This window comes from Camarhynchus parvulus, chromosome 3 (genome assembly GCF_901933205.1).
Source record: "Camarhynchus parvulus chromosome 3, STF_HiC, whole genome shotgun sequence".
Lineage (NCBI taxonomy): Eukaryota > Metazoa > Chordata > Aves > Passeriformes > Thraupidae > Camarhynchus > Camarhynchus parvulus.
Genome location: NC_044573.1, coordinates 14,274,366 through 14,294,823, shown reverse-complemented (window position 1 = coordinate 14,294,823; position 20,458 = coordinate 14,274,366). Strand labels below are relative to the sequence as shown.

Genomic DNA, 20,458 nt, shown 5'->3' with positions numbered 1-20,458 from the left:
GAGGCTGTCAGGCCCTGGGACAGAGCAGCTGCTGGGACACAGGGCAAGAGATTTTTGTCAGTGCTCCTGCAGCTCCATAGCCTTGGCAATGAGCTCAACAGAGAGGTAGCTGTTCTCCTAGTCACAAGCATGCACAGGCTCCTGGATGCCCCCGTCGTAATTACAGAGATGTTCCACATGAAATGGTGTAGAAGGTGTAACTTGTGACACCTCTTCCCATTTTAAAACTGCAGTGCTTTCTTGAGTGCGCACTGTCTGTGCTGGGCAGCGGTGTGGAAAAACAGCAGGAAAACATGAGGTCTTCTGCCCCTTGGTGGCCATCACTCCAGCAGGGTCCTGTGGGAATTTTTTATCCATTTGAGAGGGCTCTGTTGGTGCTATCATGCACGTTTTGACAATGTTTGGGGAGAAAGTATTAACTAAGTGGTGCTGGCAGAAACTGGGGAAGCACAGCCAGCAGATGAGAGGGTCCAGGTGTCACAGAGGACAAGGTCCCTGACTCTGAGATTTGAGAGCAACTCAACAAAGCAAGGGCAGCCTTACATTCCAGGGGCCATCAACATGGACATTGCAAACGAGTCCTTCTTTGCGAAAAGCCAGACAGAAAGATTGGAGGCATGAAACAAAATTATTAAAGACCACCACATGGCTCTGAGAGACAGCTGGGACTCCTGGAGACAGCAGCAGATGCATGTCTGGTTCAGACAGGGAAGACTGAGCCTGCTGTGCTAGAGAGGCTTCATCCAGAATATCAGAGAAGTTATTCCCAAATTACCCCCTTGACATAGTATAACAGAACATCCCACAACGTCACAGACCTTGGCAAGTACTGGGATTTTAGGCAGCCATAAGAAATTCTGCCTAATTACTCTTTTTCTAAATAAGAATTTGGAAAGCCCATCTCTCTTCCTGCCTCAGGACTTCACATGCTTCATTGTAGCTACTACATCCATAGACATCCAATTAATGGATCTTCCTTATTTAAGTCTTCCTATAAGCAAGGATTAAGTATTCTCTATAATAACAAAGTTGCATTAAATTGCAGAAAGTAATAATCAAGACAGAGCCTCTTTCTTGCTACTCTATGTAAAATTTTAAATAATGAAATAAACATGATATTTGAAGATTGTTTATTTTAAATGGCATTCTGAAACTCGTGGCTATATACAAATTTTCCAATTATGAAACTTAAGATTGCATGGTGACTGTCTTCACAAAGTAAGGCTGCTTGGTCAGTGATCTCAGAGCTGATTCCAGTGAAGTGGGATTATTCAGAATACAGGATGGCTTCTGAAAGCTTGTAATCCATGAAGACATCAACACCAAAGGAGGGAGGCCTTCCATACATAAAAAGCGGATCAAGGATACCCTGGGTTGCCACAGGACCTTTGCTGAATTTGACAGCATCATCAGCAGGGAAAGGTCTGAGACAAGCCAAGGGTCACTGTGGAAAGGCCTCTACACTGCACTCACAACTTGGAGACAGGTACACACTCCAGAGGCTTTTCCATGCCAGTCTTACTCACTGTGCTTTATTCCTCCCTCAACTGGGCCAGTGACAGGAAAAAAACACAGAAAAAGGAAAAGAAAAACCAGCTTATGCTACTATGGTACTTTAAGAGTGATCTTTAGAGACAGACTCTTTTTAGGGATAATTAACAGGCATGAACAGGATTTATGTTAATGCTGAAACATCAGTTTAGATACCAGACACAGGGGCGGGATGAAATGTTTCACCCCACAGCCAACAGATAGAAAGTCTTCACCTCCTGGAATTACCATGGAAGACAGATGAGCTACTGCCTCCTCTCATGCTCCCCAATACTAAAGGCAGAGATATGCTTCATGAGTTTGAAGCACACACAGACAATTAAAAATACATTTTAGTAATGTTTCCCATTAAAACCTTACCCATAGCACAGTACCAAAATGTGCAACAAAATGACAGGAAGGAGTATTTACAAGCATATTGTATTGTTCCAAATTTGCAAGACAAGAAAATTTTAAAGTGCAAAGTTGTCTCTATTCTACCGTTCTATTCTACACAGACACAGGGATCCATTTTCCTGCTCATTGTACAAATGACTACCATTGTTACAGACACACCACGGCTCCATGCTGAACATCCAAGTGATCAAACACCATCCCTAGGCTGACAGGCAAAACTCCTCTACTAAATCCAGTGAGAGGCAGACATTAGCATCCAAGGGCCAGGTTTAGTCCCTCAGTGTGTCACATGCTGGATGGAGAGTAACTACTGAAAACTCAGGAACACGAAACATGGAGGAAGTGTATTTAAATACATGGAGAAAGTATATTTAAATACATGGAGGAAGGTATTTAAATGGAAATCCTACAAAAAGCTTGATGGTTTGGTTTACAGTAGATTAAAGACAATCACTGCTTTCCTTAAAGCACAAAACAGAGGGCTCAGCACTCCATGTTTTATTCAGCTGCAGTTCTGTCCTGCTTCAGACGGGGCACAAATTTTTAAAGATTATTTACAGCAACAAGATTTGCAGGCTTAGCCATGAGAGCCTCTAAAACCAGAGAGAGGCCACAAAAACAGGCTCTTGCAGCATGAGAATATTAAAAAGTCACCATTCAAAAGACCTCACTCTTAAAAATTACTAGAGGGAGCTATAAGAGAAGGAACATGGCTGCTGGGTTTCCAGATTAACTGAAACTCCCAGTTCATTCACTCATATTCTTAAGCATATTGGACAGTTAATCTACATCTTATTTACAGTAATTCCTGCTACTACCCAACAAAACCAGAAGAGAAAGCTGCTCATTGCCTCACAGCTCTCTCTACTTTGCAAACTAAACAGTCTCCAGCTTCTTATTTTTTGGCAAAACCATCCAATGTTTGCCACAGGATTTCAGCTAGAAGTAAACAAAGTTTCTCTTGAAAAGCAACACATGTTAAATGAATTAATTTATTCCATTAGTCTATTTTTAAACTACTACAGCATATTTACTGAAACAGCTATGGCACAAGAGGTTACACAGGTAGGCTTAAGTAAAGTCATCATCTGACACAATTCACTTGGTTATGCCCCAACCTATTTACAGTGAACTTGATTCAGACAAACAGCTTAGTTTGAGAAAGTGTGCAAAGAATTCCAAGTCCATAAAATAATCTTTCCTACTAAGATGTTTAGGAATGATTTAGTAATGATTTGTTAATTTGATTGTAAGATATTCCCCATGGATAAAAGCTGCATTGGAAATGAGTCCCAGGACCTACAAGTGCATTAGCAAATGAGGGTAAGTCTGTGCCACAGTTTGTAGCAGGCGGAAGGGAAAATGAGGGGAGAAGGGAAAGCAGGCTCTAGTCTGCACAGAAGGAAAACTATTTCAGTTGAGATGTGTATATATTGGCAAAGAATTCTGAAAAACGAGTAGCTAAAAAAATTGTGATTACAAAACTGAATTAACTGTATCTTGATCCTTAAAGGCGGCAGGCTGAACAAATGTTGATGACTACAGCTGGAATACACATTTTAGAATTAAAATCTATATAAGAAAACTAACTCCACACTCTACTCTGGCAAAACCTAAGCTGGTATTTTAACAATGCAAGAAGTCTAATGAGTCAGCTGATCAAGTTAGGAACAAATTTGAGTAACTGTTCATGAAACATACACCAGGTCCCCATGCAGCACCAGAAGAAATGGAGCCATTTCAGGTATGTATTCTTCTTGATACTCATTATCCTCTAGGCCCCTGCAAAACAGTAACTTCTTCCAAAGAAATTCAGCTCACTTTACACTTAGTTTTATGTGCAGAACTGACAGAAAGAAAAATCCATCATGGGAAGCAAGGAGGTCTGCATTTGTTCAACCTGTAATAGCCAGCATTAAAAGACTCTTTGCCTTTTGCATCAACAAATTTTTTAATTTGGTCCAGTATCTCAGAGTCTTGAGTTCCCTATTAACCTCCTTGGCAGCTTTTGTTCCACAGGCCTTCAAGGAGTTACAGACTTGCTCTCTAAGCTAAGTGTCTCCAAGCCCCATTAAGGATTTTAGAAGCACTGAATCACAGCACAGTGTAAGGTGAACAAAGAGTACAAAGTGAGCAATGTGTTTACAGTTTACATCACGGTAAGTGCATTGGCCATCATGTTTGCTGGAAGGGTGAACATTGTCAGGCTGCTCAGTTTCTTTCTCAGGCCAAGAGAAGCGCAGCAACTGGTACCCAGGGATTGCAAGGCTCTAACTTCAACACATGCACCATATACCTTTGCATTTGCAATGAATCAGAAAGATGTTTTTGTTGTCAAGGGCGTTTTGCAGTGCTCAGCACTAAAGAATGCTGTCACATTTTCCACAGCAGGCAGAAATGGAAGCAAGTTCTACAAAATTCTTTCTTTCTCAGCCTTGACTGGGCTTGGCTTTTCACAAGTTTTCTTCAGAAAGAGCTGATTTTAGTGCAATACTGCAAAACCTGAGAAGCAGCACTGTTTATACAGGGCATAAAGGAAATCTAGAGCTTGGCTTCCCAGCTGTGCCATCAGCTCTTCAGCTCATCTTTCCTCCCTGTTCTCCTGACAGCTTCTTATAGACACCACCCAGATGGAAACACATCAACTTACTTCCAAATCCATTACCTTATCATGACAGTTTCAGGAATTCCAGTGCCAGATTAGAACTGTCTGCAGCCTTTGAACTTAACAAAGCTTTGAAGATTCAGAAACTCTGAACAAATGACACAGGGATGCTTTGCTTTTAAGCACTTCCATATTGCTTGCTGCATTACTTTCACATACACTTTGATACTAAAGGATTTGGATTAAAGGACAGACAAAGCTAAGGTACTTTGCTACAAATTCTGATATAAAACCCCTAATCTATAGAGGAAAGAACAGAGACTAATAGTTTCAGAACATAAATTGTGCTCCTGTTATGCAGAACTTCAGGTTTCCCAAGTTCTGTGCAAGTCCTGTGAAATACCATATGACTATTACAATCCAAACCCAGATTTTCTTCCCTCATTACAATTAGGTGAATTCAAACACAAAAAAGTCCTAAGCCTGAATGACAAAACTTGAATAAATATAACTGTTCATGCAAACTTCTGTTTGCAGAATTGGACATGATACAGCATATAAAGTAATGGAAAAACCCTCAAGCATTACAATCATGATACTTCCTTTGTTATTTGTGGGTAAAACTAAACCCACAAAAAGAAACTCCCTAGAGGCACAATAGGAACATTTAAGCCCACTCATTCTATGATATCCCACTGAAACCAAAAATAAGTCAGATATAAATAACCACCTAGAAATCCACCACAATCTTAAGAAAGATAGATACATATTAACGAAGGTAAATTAAATAAGCCTTGTAAATGAAAAGAGGAGAATCAAAAAAAGGAGATCAGAACAAAAGCCCCAGAGTCCTATGAATAGAGTTTCAAAGTGAATTCAAAGCACTTATGGCATTTAAGAAATCTGGCATCCACTGTCTTTTTGAGGCTTTATATTTGGTTCCTTCAGAGGTTTTACTTCTTCATCTGGTTTTGGTTTAGCCTGCAAACAAGAAGAAAAAAAAAAACCAACTAAATACCACAAGTACAACCCACTGTGTCTGCACAGTATTTATGCACAGCTAACTTTACATGTTATAATCTAATAGTCTCCTCTCTTTTCAAGGCTGAAGACTTTGAGTAAACCCCAAGCAAGAGGAAAATGAAAATTGTTCTCTGTTTCAGCATCTTTAAATGAATCCTTTTCTAAAAAATAATCTTTCTCTAGCATGCTGTAATGTTACATGACTTGGTAAAAAATGAGCTGATTTTCCAGATGCTGGCAGTGTGGCAGAGGTTAATTGACTTGCCCCTGGCACAACAGAAAGATGGGTTTAGGTGGTAGCCTTATGTCTGCTTCCTACAGTGAGCTGGGGAATGCTATGGAAGAGCCAAACTAACTCTGTATGATACACAGAATAAAGCCAGAGGGAAAGAACAGCACATAGGATTATCTTACAGTGTCCTCCTTTGGCCTCTTGGTGAGATCAAATGCTGCAACTGTTTCAGGAGTCCAGTGTGTGTTTAAAGCTGGAAACTCAAAAGGAACAGGCTCTACTAAGCCATAGTTTGCTTTCAATTCCAGCTGGGGAGCCTCTGCTGGCACCTTCTGGAAATAGCTGGAACAGAATACAGAAATGTATTTAAAATACAGGGCACCATCTCTGCAAGTCTTGGTTGCAATTCTAAACAAAACAATCTGGGTTTTCACAGTGGCAAGCACGGCTGCTCTCTTCCATTTCATTAAGGCACTGCCTAACATGCATTCTTGCCAGCAAGGTTCACAAGAACAAAAGCAACTCCTTGCTAGTATCATTGTTTGTTCCCTAATTGTGTGGTGGGTTTTCTCCGACTTATTAACCATTATCCCCAGTGCTTTAATGAGAAGAGCATCTTTTGTCCAAAAAAACCCCTCAAAATTCAAATGAGGATTTAAAGTACTTTCCAAAGATGAAGAGGACACTTCTTTTCCTAAACCGTCCTAATGTGCCAATAGTGGATGATAGCAACACAGCAGCATCTCAAAGACTGGCTACAGGGCAAAGCCTGACTCAGGTGTCCCTCTGCCCTTGGCAGGGCAGCAGGAGCTCACACACTGACATGCTCTACCTCACTTCCTGTGCTGCACAGAGCTCTTCCAAAACAGTCACTGCTTTCTCTTTCCAAGTTTTGTTCTAGAGGGACAGGGACATGCTGAAATCTCCAGTATGCTTTTGTTGTAAGCTCTGACAATGGGTATTTGAACCAAAGCAGAGCAGAGCATTTCTCTTTCTATTTGCAGTTCACTTTGATGTACTTGATGATCCTTTCCATTTAGTCAGTTGCCCTATTATGCAGGTCTTTAAATATCATAAAAATGAAAATAACAAACCTATTATGAAATGCTAAATCATAATAGGAGGGGAGAAATAAATGAGGAAAAGAACTCTAAAGACAAACTAATCTTAATTATTTTCAACTGAAATAAAAAAATGGTATTTCCAAACCCTTTTTGGAAGGACATTAATGAACAGAAAGCCCTATTCACAATATTAACTATACTTGGACTGGTAAAGCTCCTAGCACCCTAAGCATGATCTTCACTGAAGGCAGCACTGTGTTTTGACTTCCCTGCTTGCAAAGCAGAATTGCCTACTGGTCTTCTCCACTTCCCTCTCTGTCCTCTTTTGCCTACTAGATCTCAGGAGACAGGAAGAGAGCATTAGAGCAACACAGCAACTTCTGCAGATTTTGTCCTGTGCAGAAGGAAAAGTAACCAAGTGCCTGAGGAATGAGAGAAGAAAACTGCTCAACCTCTCCAGATGTCAGTCCAGCCCACCTTGCTGAACCGGCACAGGACACAGAGTGGGCAGCACAGACCCACTGCAAATCTGCCAAGAGAAAATTATAGAACTGCAAATTTATCTTTAAGTTACATGCCATGCTCTAAAGGAATATAACTGGAGAGTAAAATTTACCATTCCATCCTGAAATTAAGGCAAATGAGGTAATAACACTTCATGTAGAGTGCTGTACCAACCACGAATTACTTACATAAATCCATTCTCTCGCTGGCATTTTTCTAATGTGTTCTTAATCAAACTTCCTAATTTCCTAAAGAAAAGATGTCCAGAAGGTTTGGCAGTAGTCCCAGGCCCTTTGGTTTCTCCATATTCTTTGCACAATGCTTCAGCCTTGGTAAAAACTTTGCAAGAAAGAAAGGAAATAAAAATTATTTACATGACCCTCTTAAATCATGGTTCTTCCCTATAGTGCTTCACTCTTAGAAGACACCAGAATCCAGTCAGGCCTCTTTCTTCTTAGAAACAAAACCAAACCAGTTCAAAGACAGCCAAGATTTACTGCATCCAACAAGTGACTAGGAACAGGAAAAGAAAAAGCTTTTTGGGTGGGAAGATGCAGGAAAGCATTCTTATGTGTGGGGCAAAATGCAACAATAAGCCTAAGAACTGTGCCATATGGTAGGGAAAAACAGAGGGCATGAAGGTGTCCACACACAGCTGATGCCCCAAACCAAACAAGAATAACTAATATGGAGTGGGAGAAGAAGCACTCTTCTCTGAACAGCCGAACAGTATTTGTTTTACTCCAAGAAATCCAACTTAGTTTGTTCTTAATAATTTTCCAATTTATTTTTAAAACGAATATTAAAGTTTCCACTTTGAAGATTTGAGCATTTTTATACATTGCAGTAAAGTTATGCAGTGCAGGCCAATGGGGTACAAATAGCTTTGAAGAGAGAAGACTGGGCAGAAGACCTTGAACTACTGCAAACTTCCCTGAATATACCTTTCAAATGAATAGAAAAGAAATACTGAAATCTGTTTAAAAATAAACAAGCAAGATCTAGATTTACTATTTAACCTCCAAAGCAGAAATGGCTGTACTACTCTAACATACAGACCAGAAAACAGGATGACCAGACCCTTATGGGTTTTTATACTGCAGGCAGGTCAAAGCCAGTCTTTAAGCCAGGCCAAGAAGTGAAGATGAAAATTTTCTGCAGAAATGTTATGAAAGACAGTATTTGATAAGACCATTAAAAAAATAAAAATACACTGTCTCTATTCAAAGATGTGCTGGATTTCCATCAGGTGACAGATAAAATCTTTATGGGAGAGCAAATTAACAAAATATAGCAAAACAGAACAGGCATGGCACCATCAGACCCTATACTCCAGTCTCAACCACACTTACATTTTTCTGATTCCTGCAGAGATCTGATTGCTTCCCCACATTTATCACTCGCCAGCAAAGTCTGGCCATGGTAACAGTATGCCTGATGGAAGAGGACAAAATCATTACCAACATCCCTGGGCACTTCCTGCACCAATCCCTTCCTCCTGCTCCCTACAGGAGCTGCAGCTCTTTAAAGCTGCCATTCCCTGCAGACAGTTGACAGCTGGGGAATCCAAGTCAAAGCAGCATTCACTGAGCCATTAATGCAGTTCAACATGAACACTGTGAACCAGAACCATGAACACAGTATGAAAGGAGCTGTCTCAGTTCTAGCCAAGAGTAACTGAGCTGCACAGAGCTGTTTGACCTGAAGCACTGCTACACAGGCCAGTCCAAGCTCTCACTGCAGCAGTGTGCAGCATCAAGCCCCAGCACAGAAAGAGAATGAACCCCAGGCAAGTTTGCAAAGCTAAGACTGAAAACTAAAACTACCTGAACACCCAAAAACTCCATCTGCAACAAACATCACTGAATCTGGAAAAGATGAGGTGTTCTGCTGTCTGAGATATTTTGTCATAGTCCAAATAACTTTTCCACCCCCAAAAAGTCGATTGTGCTTGAAGGTGGTATTGTATTCCAGTGAAAACTGAATTGCCTATTATCTATTATCAGGAGCTGAGTTTAACTAGTAAACACAACAGCAGAAGGAACAATCCCATCAACGAATGCCCACCTTGCCCCCTTTCCTTTAGTGTCTGTTCTCACAGTACAAATCTATCTAAATCTACCACTGCCCAGATCACTCAAATTTAAAAAAAGGAGAAGTACCACAACTCTTACCCTCCCTCACCTCTCAAACCTGCTAATAAGGCAAGCAGATTTTAGCTACAGGTTCAGCCAAAGACAATTATGTGAACTGCTTAGCTTGGGCCTTTTGTACAGTATAAAAAAGATTACACGCTGTGGCAGGCTACAAGACACAGCAAATTGAGCAGCTGAGGATCTCAAGGGCACTGCAGTATGTGCTAGAAGATCCATCAGGCAAATAGGGACAGCTCTTGGAATGGTACCTTTTGGTACTTGATGCAGTTTCATTCAGGGCCTTCATAAAGATTCTCAGCTCTGAACTGTGCCTAGGATCAGACTGTGATGTAGATAACAGAGAGCACCATTATGCTCAACCTGAATGGCTTCAATTAAAGACCTGTGATCACAACAAATCTACACTGCTGCAATTTCACTTGGCTCCACAAAAATAGCTCAAATGTGACTGACACTGCACGATTCCTCTTCACAGTATGCAAAGAAAGCCAAGGCAATACTTAGCCCCCATTCCCTATGCAGCCCTTGGCAGACAGACAACAAGCTGTGACTGCTGCCACCCAAAGTACTTACGTAGGCCATATAGAAACAGCTCTTCAAGTTTAAGTACTTCCTCCATTTACCTGCATAGGTTGGATCCAAACTAGATAATGTTTGATCTGTGAATACATAGGTAAAGTAATTCTTAAGACATTTCTTAAAAGAAAAACCCCAAACACATTAAAAGACCAGAATTCTTGAACTTAGCACTAGATCCTAACTCTAAAGTATCCAGAAACGAGGGACAAAAATTCCTCCTGCAAAAGCACAGAAAAACCCTGAGAAAAACCACCAAAAATCTATAGCTATCATGCAGTTGTCCCTAGAATTCCTGAAACTGCTGTCCACTAAGTCTGGATGGCTAATTCTCTAAGTATATTTATGCAGCATTTCAAAACTTGTTCCTAGTTAAGGTTCCAGTAGTGACTCCCACACTTCTGCACTTCTCCCACTTGTCTCAGTAAGCCCAGAGATCATCTTACTCATCTGGAAGGTGGTACATAATGAACTCACTCCACTCTCCATGCTCTGCATCATGACATGCGGCCCAAAAGCAGCTGGAACATACTCCACTGACATCAGGCCGTTAGTCTGCTGCTAGTCTGTTTTCCTTCACTAATGTTTCCTACCATCAGCTACCATTTCCTACCATACAACAAGATTCCCACAAAACCAAAAAGCTTTATCATAACACATGCTGATAACTGAAGCCTTAAATGTGCTAAATAGAAGCTAAATACACACTCCACATCCACCGAGAACAGCATTAATATTGCAATTTATGGGTAGGTGAAGTATATCTGCTGGCAAGAGTGCATAAATTTAGTCACTAAGGAAGACACTCACCAGCTTTTTGGTAGAAGTTGGCTGTTTCATAAGCAAGAGCAGCTATTAGGCCTGGATTATGTTTCAGCTCAATAGCCCGAGCAATTGTCACTGAAAAATAGTTCCACACCATGATTTAAGTTTAATTGAAATGTCCCATTACATCAAATCAGCAGAGGCATTTAGGGTTTTAAAACCCCGGCATGAACAGACAATAGATGCTGTGCAGTCAAGCAAACAGCAGAATAAAGACAGATTGTTTCTTGGATAGAATGATTCCAATTTAATAGAAAAACTGAAGGAATGTTAGCCTTAAGAGTAGCTAATAAACAGAAGCTGCACATATTTTAAAGTAAAAGAGCTGGGAATGTCCGTTAGGCAAGCATGGTGGTGAAAGCATTGCATGAAAAGAAGAAATAAGAAAAAGGAGTAGTGCCACACAAGTTCTTCCCAAGTGAAAGATATTCCATATTACAATTTTAATATCAGACTGATTTTTGGCATTTCCCTTTTATAATTGTAACATAATTATCTTTAAAAGCAACCTGCCCCACTATGCCACAGTACTTTAGGAGAATAAAAACTCATGGCCTTGCTGCCAAGCAGAATTCATGAGACAGCAGTGACCCACAAAGAGTAATTTCCTACAGCCAACCAATGTATATTTGAAGATACCTTCTTGAGCTTCAGCTTGACACTGTATGATGTAGGACTCTGTAAGTCGAGCTTCTAAATCTCTTCCCTTTTCCACAGGTGTAATCAATTTTGGAATGTGACTTTCCTAAATACAAAGCAAGTCTCAGAGTTAGTTTAGGCTCAAAACCAGTGCAAAAAAGGGGCTTCATGCCTAAATGGATGGGACACACTGAGCGAAGGTCCCAAGACAGCACATGTAGCACATTATATGGGCCGACAGACAAACCACTCTTCCAGTGCCACTGGGAATGAGTTCCAGGGATTGAGGGGTACCACAACATATTAACACCCTTCTGTTTCCTGCATCATTCAGGTGCTCTCAGGTATGTGTGTATAGCAAAGGCCTCTCTAAGACAAAAAGTCAAGTATTTGGAGACACCTTGAAGAACAGACAGCAAAGAAAGCCCTTCTACCTTCAGGTGTTTAAAAATCCCAGCTGCTATCTTCAAGCTGCGGTGAACGTCTTTTGCTTCATCCTCTGTTATACTGAGAAAATAGAATGAATTGGTAAAATTATGGTTAGAAAGGGACTCTAAGTGTCATTTAGTGCCACCTCCTGCTTTGGGGCATGTTGTGGGTTTACAGGAAACAAGTTTTCTGGGAATGGAGTGGCCAGAGGCCAATAGGTGTTCAGATTCTAAATTGACACCAGGCTTGGCCACTGAGGGTGGATGCGCCTCTGAGAACACAGGGGTTAGAAGCAGAGCACTCCCTTGGGCTCTCTCTTTGATTTCCGGCCAGCAAAAAGGCAAGGCCTCCCCTGCCCGGCTTCGAGCTGGGTGGGGGAGGGGAAACCTGTGGCCCGGCAGAGGTAGGCCTGACCCCTCAAGATGGAAGGGTGGTGGGGACACCAGGAGGCGTTGGGCAGCCCCCTCCAGGAGAGACAGAGGGAGAGAGGCCCCGAGAAGATTTGGGCAGCCCCCCCCCAGCCAGAAGACGAGAGAGAGAAAGCTGGTACGGGCCTGTGGCCTTGAAGTGATATCGGCTTGTGGAGAAGGAGGGGGAAGGGGGGAGTGCAGCAGGGAAGGAGCCTGGCCGAGTGCAGGAGTTTGTTAACCCCTTTCTGGACAATGAAGACCTCACAGAGCATTTGGACCTTTCCTGGAGGGGAGATGGAGTGGATGATAAAGAGGAAATGGGCAAGTGAATGACAGTTGGAGCAGTGAATGAGGCTGGGAGAGTAAAGAAGAGCCCGGAAAGAGATGGAGTAGCTGGTTGCTGGACTCTTTTTGGTACAGCCATGGACAGAACCATGCTTCCTCGTGACACAGAGGCTGCATGCAGGGGGGAGGCGATGGCTCAGAACTGAGAGGGTTCAGTTTGGAGACCCCCCGGCCCCAGGGGGTAGACAAGTATGGGGGGCACAAGAGGTCCCGAGAGTGAGAGACTGTGCTTTTTTGGAACTGGTCAAAGCACCCTTAAAAGAATAACCCTCGAAGCAGCTCTGATCCATGCACAGTGGTGAGAGCACTGGGCATGCAAGGAAGAGGTCACCATGGCACCAAGAAGGACTCCTCTCCTCTTGACGGACTGAAATTGAGTATTTACTCAATGGATGGATGAGTGAGTGATGGGTGGATGGATGGAGAGTTGAAATTTGGAAGATGTATTGGAAATGTGGTGGGGGAAGGAGGAAATGTTTTTGTGGAGTTTTCATTTTCCAGGTGTGTGTGTGCGTGTGTGTGTGGGGGGGTTTTTTCCTTTTGTAGTTTAGTTAATAAACTTTTTTTTCTAAGGTAGAGGCCTGCTGTGCTTATTTCCTGGTCACATCTCACAGCAAACACCAGGGAAGTAAATTTTCATGGGGCACTGGCATTGTGCCAGTGTCAAGCCATGACAGGGCACCATATTTCGCAACAGCAGATCAGATCAGTTATAGCTTTGTCTAGATGAACCTTAAATCCTTCAAGAATCAAGAGTCCACTAATTCCCTAAGCGACCTATCCCATGGCTGTGCTACCCTCAGAATAAAGAAGTTTCTCACAGTGTCCAGTCATGAAATAATCATATAGATCTTGCTTGAAAGAAAAAATGTAAGATCCTGTGATAACTCTCAAGTAAAAGCCAACCTCAGTGTTAGAAGCCAAGGATTTAGAGGTCTGTAGGGTTAAAATGTCAGCAGAGCTGTGATGTTAAGAATCTCAGTTTTCTACCTGGACATTTAGAGGGGGACTGATGAAGGGTTCATTGACAATTGACACTATCTCTGTATCACAGTCATGTAGTACTACTGCACTCGGTTTACAGAGGCAAGAAGGGATTGAAGTGCTTGTGTGCAAAGACCAACTGCCTCCTGGAACTCCTCTGCCTGAGCTGGACATTTCCTATTGCAGGCAACCCCCAGAACCTGCTAAATCTTTGGTGGAGCATTGCTACAGCAGAATTGTTAAGAAAAGAAAACCACTTACTCTTCTTTTCCAGCAAGTCTTGATGCATATTTTGTGTACCATAGAGCTACATTAAATCCCATGGAAACCAGTTCAAACACTGCATCCTGCTGGGCACTAAAGAAAGACAGATAAAAACCCCCCAAAAGCTTAATGCATTCAGTTTTGTTCTCACATCTCTCTCTGCTGCTAGTTCACGTAGCAAAAGTTAACACTTCTCTCCATAAAACATTTTTCATTTACAATGTCAACAATTTCCAATTCTGAACCTTCTACTTTGCTGAACTGTTTAAGAGAGACATAATTTTTTTTACTTATTCCCTTTAAGAACTCATCATTGAATCTACCACATTCAGATGCCCACCCTTCCCTTTTGGGAACTTTTATTTTAAAACTGTAACTTGAGATTTGTTTAGCTTTGGGTGTGGCTGACATTTTGCTATCTCTTTTTTTTTTTTTTTCAGTCACACATTTTTAGAAAGCCTTGCCCTGGAATGTCCACTTTAAAGTTGTACTGCTAAGTTAATAAGTCAGAGTCTGTTACAACTCTCTCAAATGAATGCTAATGCAATTATTTATGTAACTGCAGACAAATAGCAGGATTTTTTCCTGCAAATAGCAGGAAATTTCAAAAGGTAAAAACTGAGTCTTTGAAAAGACTGAACTTGCACAGAGTCTTTGAAAAGACTGAACTTGCAATCACAAGCTCAGTTTAGCTTAGGAACTAGCAAACGTTTTAAAAAGAAAGATGTGGGAGAGGGAAGAGTAATGTTGGCACAAGTACAAGTGTGCATGACCATGAGAAAATTAGAATAAAGTCCTAATCAACAAATTTTCTTCCATGGGGAATTAAAGCTTTGAGGAGGTCAAACACTCCTAGCTAAAGCTTGACAAATTTGTAGGCATGATTATACAACACAATTACCTCCAATAGCAAGAGATAAGTGAATAATTCAAAAGGTTACAGATCTGTATTCCTCCCGGAAACAGAAGATTTGTTTGTTTGAACCAAGAGGACGTACTCAGAGCCTCAGAGGACAAGAACAAAATCGGATCTTCAGCAACACTGGAACCTCCAAACACACAGAAGTTCCTGGTCAGGCAATAGTGCCAAATTAAGTTTCAAACTGCAGTGTGCTTTGTTACCATGCTCAATTCACCAATATCCTCAAGGCTCTTCTTTATACTGCTCTAGCTAACTGCAGGTTGAGTTTGTAGATCAACTGAGACCTAGCGGATCCTTCTACCGTTATTGTGCATTCTCACAGCTTAACATAAAGGCCACTAGGCACACTTCAGAACACCTAACACAGTACAGCAGTTACCAAAAATTTAGTAACACCTTTTTAGAAACTACTTTGTGTTCAAGACTTTGCTGCATTTCTGTTTCCCTTCAGGCCTGTGCATGTGTGTAACAAAGCAGCAGAGAGCAGCTGCATACCCCACACCCAGAAAAGCACACACACCTTGGGACTTGTCCTTGTAACGTGTCCGTCCACTTGAAATTCTGAATATATCTCAACTTGCACTCTTGGGAAGAGTCATCCAGTGAAAGGATAAAACCTATGGAATAATAAAACAGGCAATCTCAAAGTAAGAAGCAGAAATTAGTAATGAAGGAGATGGATCAATATGAATATAGATATAGATAAAGGAATGTTTCTTGCTGAACCCCTCAAAATCCCATGTTACTTCCTGGGATTTTTATTACTCAGTATCTTGAGAACAAAATGTGGAAAAAACCAACTGGCTACTCCAGGAAACTGCTTGCCCAGCATGTTACCAACTCAATTCTGAGAATCTTGACTGCTCAAGGAAAACCTGGCAGATTTCTGCATGTCCCATACAGTGACAAGTTGGGAGTGGGACTAGCCCAGGTACAGGATGGCTGAGGGTGTTCAAGGTGAGTGAGTGGCTGTCTCTGCCACCATACTGCCAACCAGGAAATTCCAGGAAAAGCTTCCTGGTCAACAGGGAGAGGGAAAAGGGCTTCTAAGCATGGGCTCACCTAGTCATCATCCATCTTCAGGGCTACAAGAAATTGTTTTTTTATGTCCAGCAGCCCAGAAAACAGCAGTTAGTGGGATGAGGCTCATGCTATGGGATGTTGCATATGCAGGCCCAGGAAATTTTAGTGATGCTGAAGAAGGGTCCTGGTCAGATCAGGCCTTACAGACTTTAAGAGGTCAAGAGCCTGCCATAGCAGCTACTGGGGCTAATACCTGTCAGTGTGTCGCATGTTTATAAAATCAGAAAATACTTGTTCCTTTCACATGCAGAAGATTTTAGTGGCCTGAAGAAACTATCCAAATCTTGGCTGTTGCAACAGGGACTCTTATCTGACCATTAGATGTGACATTAGCCTACACCCTCCCAGGAGCTCATTAAACCAATGTTTACTTCCCACAGACTGAAAGACCCCACTTTCTGTTGTATTGCACTAAATAGCTTATTTAGCTGTTGTTTTGCACTGGGTAATTGGAAATTTGTACTGAGTAAGTTATGTCATGTAGATTGTTATTTCCCCTCTCCCATCACATGGTCTGTCCCTCATGCACCCCTCTGCTATATCCCCTGGTGGTCTGTTCCCTGGTCACCCCTCCCCTTGCCCCGCCGCAATGGTATCCCATTGGCTGTGGTCCTATTCCCCCGCCCCCATCCCCCTCAGGTATAAAGTGCACCGCAAGATTGTCACGCTCTCTTTTACACTCGAGTGGTCGCTGGAACCAGAAGCGTCCATTCCCAAGCCAATAAACAGGACACTCGTCCCCACGTGGAGAAGAGCGCTTCTCATCTTTTACTTTGTTCATGTAAGACCGTGTGGGCTAGAGTCCAGAGCTAGCCGTGTTGGACTCATACAATAGCCCGAGACACACGGATTCCTGCAACTTTCCACAAATCGGCTGATTCCTGAAAACTCAGTCCTAAGAAACCTGGCTGAGCACTTGACTGCTAAGAGAGAGTTACCCAAATATTGGCAGAAGGAAGGTTTCAAAGGAATGTGTCAGCACAGCTGAACCATCTACTGAAAATGCAGATACCATGCTAATGAGCACCTACATATATATACACACACCCCTAAGATAAGCAGCAGTAGAAGGTAAACTTGCAACAAATCTATGGTCTAGTATTAGACAAACCAGCAGTTTACACTGAATACTAAATGGAATAAACTAATTAATAGACTCAATTTATACTTAGGGAGCAACTCACCACCACCTAAAAGACAAATACATGTTTTCTCTTCCAACAGGAAGCAGAATTAGGTTAAAGGCAGGAGGGCAGGGCTGCCAGCACTTAGTATTGGCAGGGTCACAAAGGATACTGAAACTTGGAGAAGGGGCCTGGTGAGCAGCCAGCACTGGTATCAAGCACAGAACCCATGAACATACTCTCCTTCCTGAGAAGCACAAAGCTTCCTTACGGGAGATCAGCACAATTAACATTCTGAGAAGTGCCATTAGAATTGAACTGATACTTCTCTTGATGAATTAGTAGTACTGCTAATAAATCTCCCTACCTTGCAGAAGTGAGAAGTAGAAGTCAGCTGCATTCTTCATCATTTCTGGATTACAGCTTGAGTCTGTAAAAAGCTCCAATAGCCGTGTTCGAGACAACCGCAATTCACTAAATGAAAGGAGAAAAAAAAACCCTAAGAAATCCTATTAAAATGTACCAATACAGAAAAATCTTCCTTTCTCCTCTGGATACATATGACTGGACCCACAGCAGTGGATAATCAGTACTCAATCTACTGTTCTAACACTAACTAAAATAACTGTGCCTTTACCTACCAAGAGGTTGGGTGCACAGAGAGGAAAGGGAAGCAACAAGCAGGAACAATCTTTAACAATAGAATGGGATGATGAGATGAAGAGATAAGAATAGAGCTGCAAAATAGGCTGAGATCCCTTTTAATTACATTCCTATCCACAACGGAACAGTCAAGCCCTATCCACTTATGGATATTAAGCAATCCTCTGCAGAGGAATGCATAGTCATCAGAAAGACAATGAAGTGTTTAGTCTTTTGCCTCTGCATTGTTGTAATTGGCCTTGCTGTGCACTCAGAGACTGGAGAATTCATTCCCTGTAAGCAAATGTTCTGTGTTAGCAGCGTCGTACTGCCTCCCTGCCTACACATCTCTAGTCATCTTCAGCTCAAAAACTGAAAAGCAACCATTACTTTTAAGGATGTTCCCCAAACTGTAAGAGGCAGAGTGAAGCTAGTCCCAAGTACACTTACTTGCAAACCTTTTTGCAGCTGGAGTGGTGGCTACCCCATAAAAATTAAATGAAACGGGAGCTGTAGCCTTCAGAGGGTTGCGATGGAACCAGTGGGTCATCTTCTTCCTGCAGTGTTGTCTATGCCAAATCTAAGGAGTGGAAAGGAAAGAACAGCTGCAGGAACAGGTACAACTGAGGGGCTGCCCAGGTCCTGGTCCTCTGCTCACAAAAAGATATTCCAAATGTAAATAACTAATTTGAAATTAATTTCTTTTTTTTTCCCCATTTGAAATGCTAAGCTTCTATATGCCTCGTGCTCATTATCTATGTGCTTTGTGTGAGAATTACACTCTTGAAATACAAATGCTTTCTGAGGCAACTATTTTAAGTTCGGCAAAAAGCTACCACCTACTTTACTCTATGTGAGCACACACATTGCTAGGAAAAAAACCTCCACATTTGTTACCTCCTGCATAAGGCTGAACATATCTGTAAATTACATGAGAAATATCTCAGAATCACAGAATCAACTGGGTTGGAAAAGACCCTCAGATTACTGAGCCCAACCTTTGTGAGAACATTACCATGTCAACTAGATCATGGCACTGCATGACATGTCCAGCCTTTCCTCAAAGGCCTCCAGGGATGGAGGTGGGTGACTCCACCTCCCTGGGCAGCCCATTCCAATGTTTAACAACCCCTTCTGTGAAGAAATCCTTCGTAATGCAAAACCAGCACCTCCCTTGGCAGAGACTGAGGCCCCTTCCTCTAATCCTGTCACTTGATACCTGGAAGAAGAGGCTGATCCCCAACTTGCCACAACCTCCTTTCAGGGAGTTGTAGGGAGTGATAAGGTCACCTCTGAGATTGCTTCCTCCTTTCCAGGCTAAATCTCAGTTCACTGAGATCATTATACTGTGCCTGATCCATCTGTGAATAGCTTGTTTGGGAGCCTTTGGTATACGTGAACTTGCAACCACAAACCCTGACTGAAAACATGGATCTATTTACACACGTGTATCAGACCGGGAAGGTTGGGAGGGCAGAGATAAAGCCGACTCTCTTCTCTTTCGCTTCAATTTCAGCAGCCAAATATAACACAGGCATTGTAGTAAGTTTCACAACAGCAGTGCGGGGTGATAGAACATATTGGACACATCCTGAACATGGGAGGTAAAACGTCACCATGAGGACAGAAAAATTGAGAAGCAAATTGTGTACTCTCCATCTCAAAGGTTTTCCAGACCTCACGGGACAAAGCCCAGAGGCTCCCTAGGACCTCCATCATCCCGTGGTCCTTTTGGAATCCCTTCAGTTCATCCCTATAAAAACACTCTACAGCTTTGCTAAGAAACAAACAAACAAAACCAAAACAGACCCAAGAAGATCTGCCAAGCACAGATTCCCCGGCACGGCCCAGATCCCGCAAACCGAGCAGGGGCATCGCGTCGGCACCTATCGCGCCACGCTTACCGCGCCGGCACCTCTCAGGGTTTGTCCGTCAGGCCAGCGGCTGCCGCGCCGTGCCCACCCACCTGCGCAGCGCTGCTGTCCCCGCGGTGTCACGGCCCGGCCCGGAACGGTCCCTGAGACGATCTCGAGGCCGCGGGACCCCGGCCCGGCCCCGCCGCTCCCGGTGGTGCGTCACGCGCCCGCTGCCGCAGGCAGCGCCAGCCGAGAGCCGATGGCACCGCCCCATCGCGGCCGATCGCATCGACCCTGCCGCTCGCTCTCCTCCTCACCGGAGTCCCCGGGCCGCCGCCAACAACAGCCCTGCGGGTGTAGGGCGTCCCCCTGGGACAGCGGCCGCCGGCGCGGCCGGGGCCCACAGTCCTCCCGCGGGAAGGACCCCCGAACGCCACCAACACCGGCAGGAACGGGCACGGCAGCAAACCAGCAACGGCACCAGCCCTCCCGAAGGGCTAAGGCTGCCTGCGGCGCTGCAGGGGGTCGCCGGGGCTTACCTGGAGGCGGGCCTGTGGTGGCAGCTTGGCCGGGAGCGGAGGGAGGAGCGAACGGAGGAACGGAGCGACCCCGCCCGGGCCCCGCCCATGCACACGTGACCGACGCCATGACAGGTACCGGGGCGGAAGTGGCGCCCTCGCCTCGGTAGCGATGGCGCGGGCGGGCGCGGCCGGCGCCGCCTCCGCGGCTGGGCGGTGTAGGCGGGAGGCGCCGCCGCGCTTGGGTGTCCCGGGGTCGGGCCGGGCCGGGCCGGGCCGTGCCGGGCCGGGGCGGGGGGGCGGGGCGGTG

At 43.5% G+C, this 20,458-nt stretch overlaps 1 protein-coding gene across 3 annotated transcripts; it reads right to left on the bottom strand.

The window, feature by feature from the left end:
* Positions 1-1,115: 1,115 nt before the first annotated feature.
* BROX (BRO1 domain and CAAX motif containing) lies at positions 1,116-20,269 on the bottom strand. 3 transcript variants are annotated; one of them, XM_030946493.1, is made up of 13 exons: positions 20,170-20,269; positions 18,225-18,354; positions 17,500-17,606; positions 15,446-15,542; positions 14,001-14,096; positions 12,006-12,078; positions 11,572-11,677; positions 10,918-11,007; positions 10,105-10,190; positions 8,728-8,809; positions 7,564-7,714; positions 5,990-6,149; positions 1,116-5,533 (listed from the first exon to the last, which is right to left on the bottom strand). In XM_030946493.1, exons 3-13 carry the CDS (start codon positions 17,540-17,542, stop codon positions 5,447-5,449), a joined length of 1,071 nt encoding a protein of 356 aa, XP_030802353.1. In that variant the 5' UTR covers positions 17,543-17,606; positions 18,225-18,354; positions 20,170-20,269; the 3' UTR covers positions 1,116-5,446. The 3 variants fall into 3 exon arrangements, with proteins under 3 accessions (XP_030802353.1, XP_030802354.1, XP_030802352.1); XM_030946494.1 differs by lacking the exon at positions 20,170-20,269 and adding an exon at positions 19,741-20,121 and having other exon boundaries at positions 18,221-18,354; XM_030946492.1 differs by lacking the exon at positions 20,170-20,269 and adding an exon at positions 19,741-20,119.
* Between the last annotated feature and the right edge of the window lie 189 nt (positions 20,270-20,458).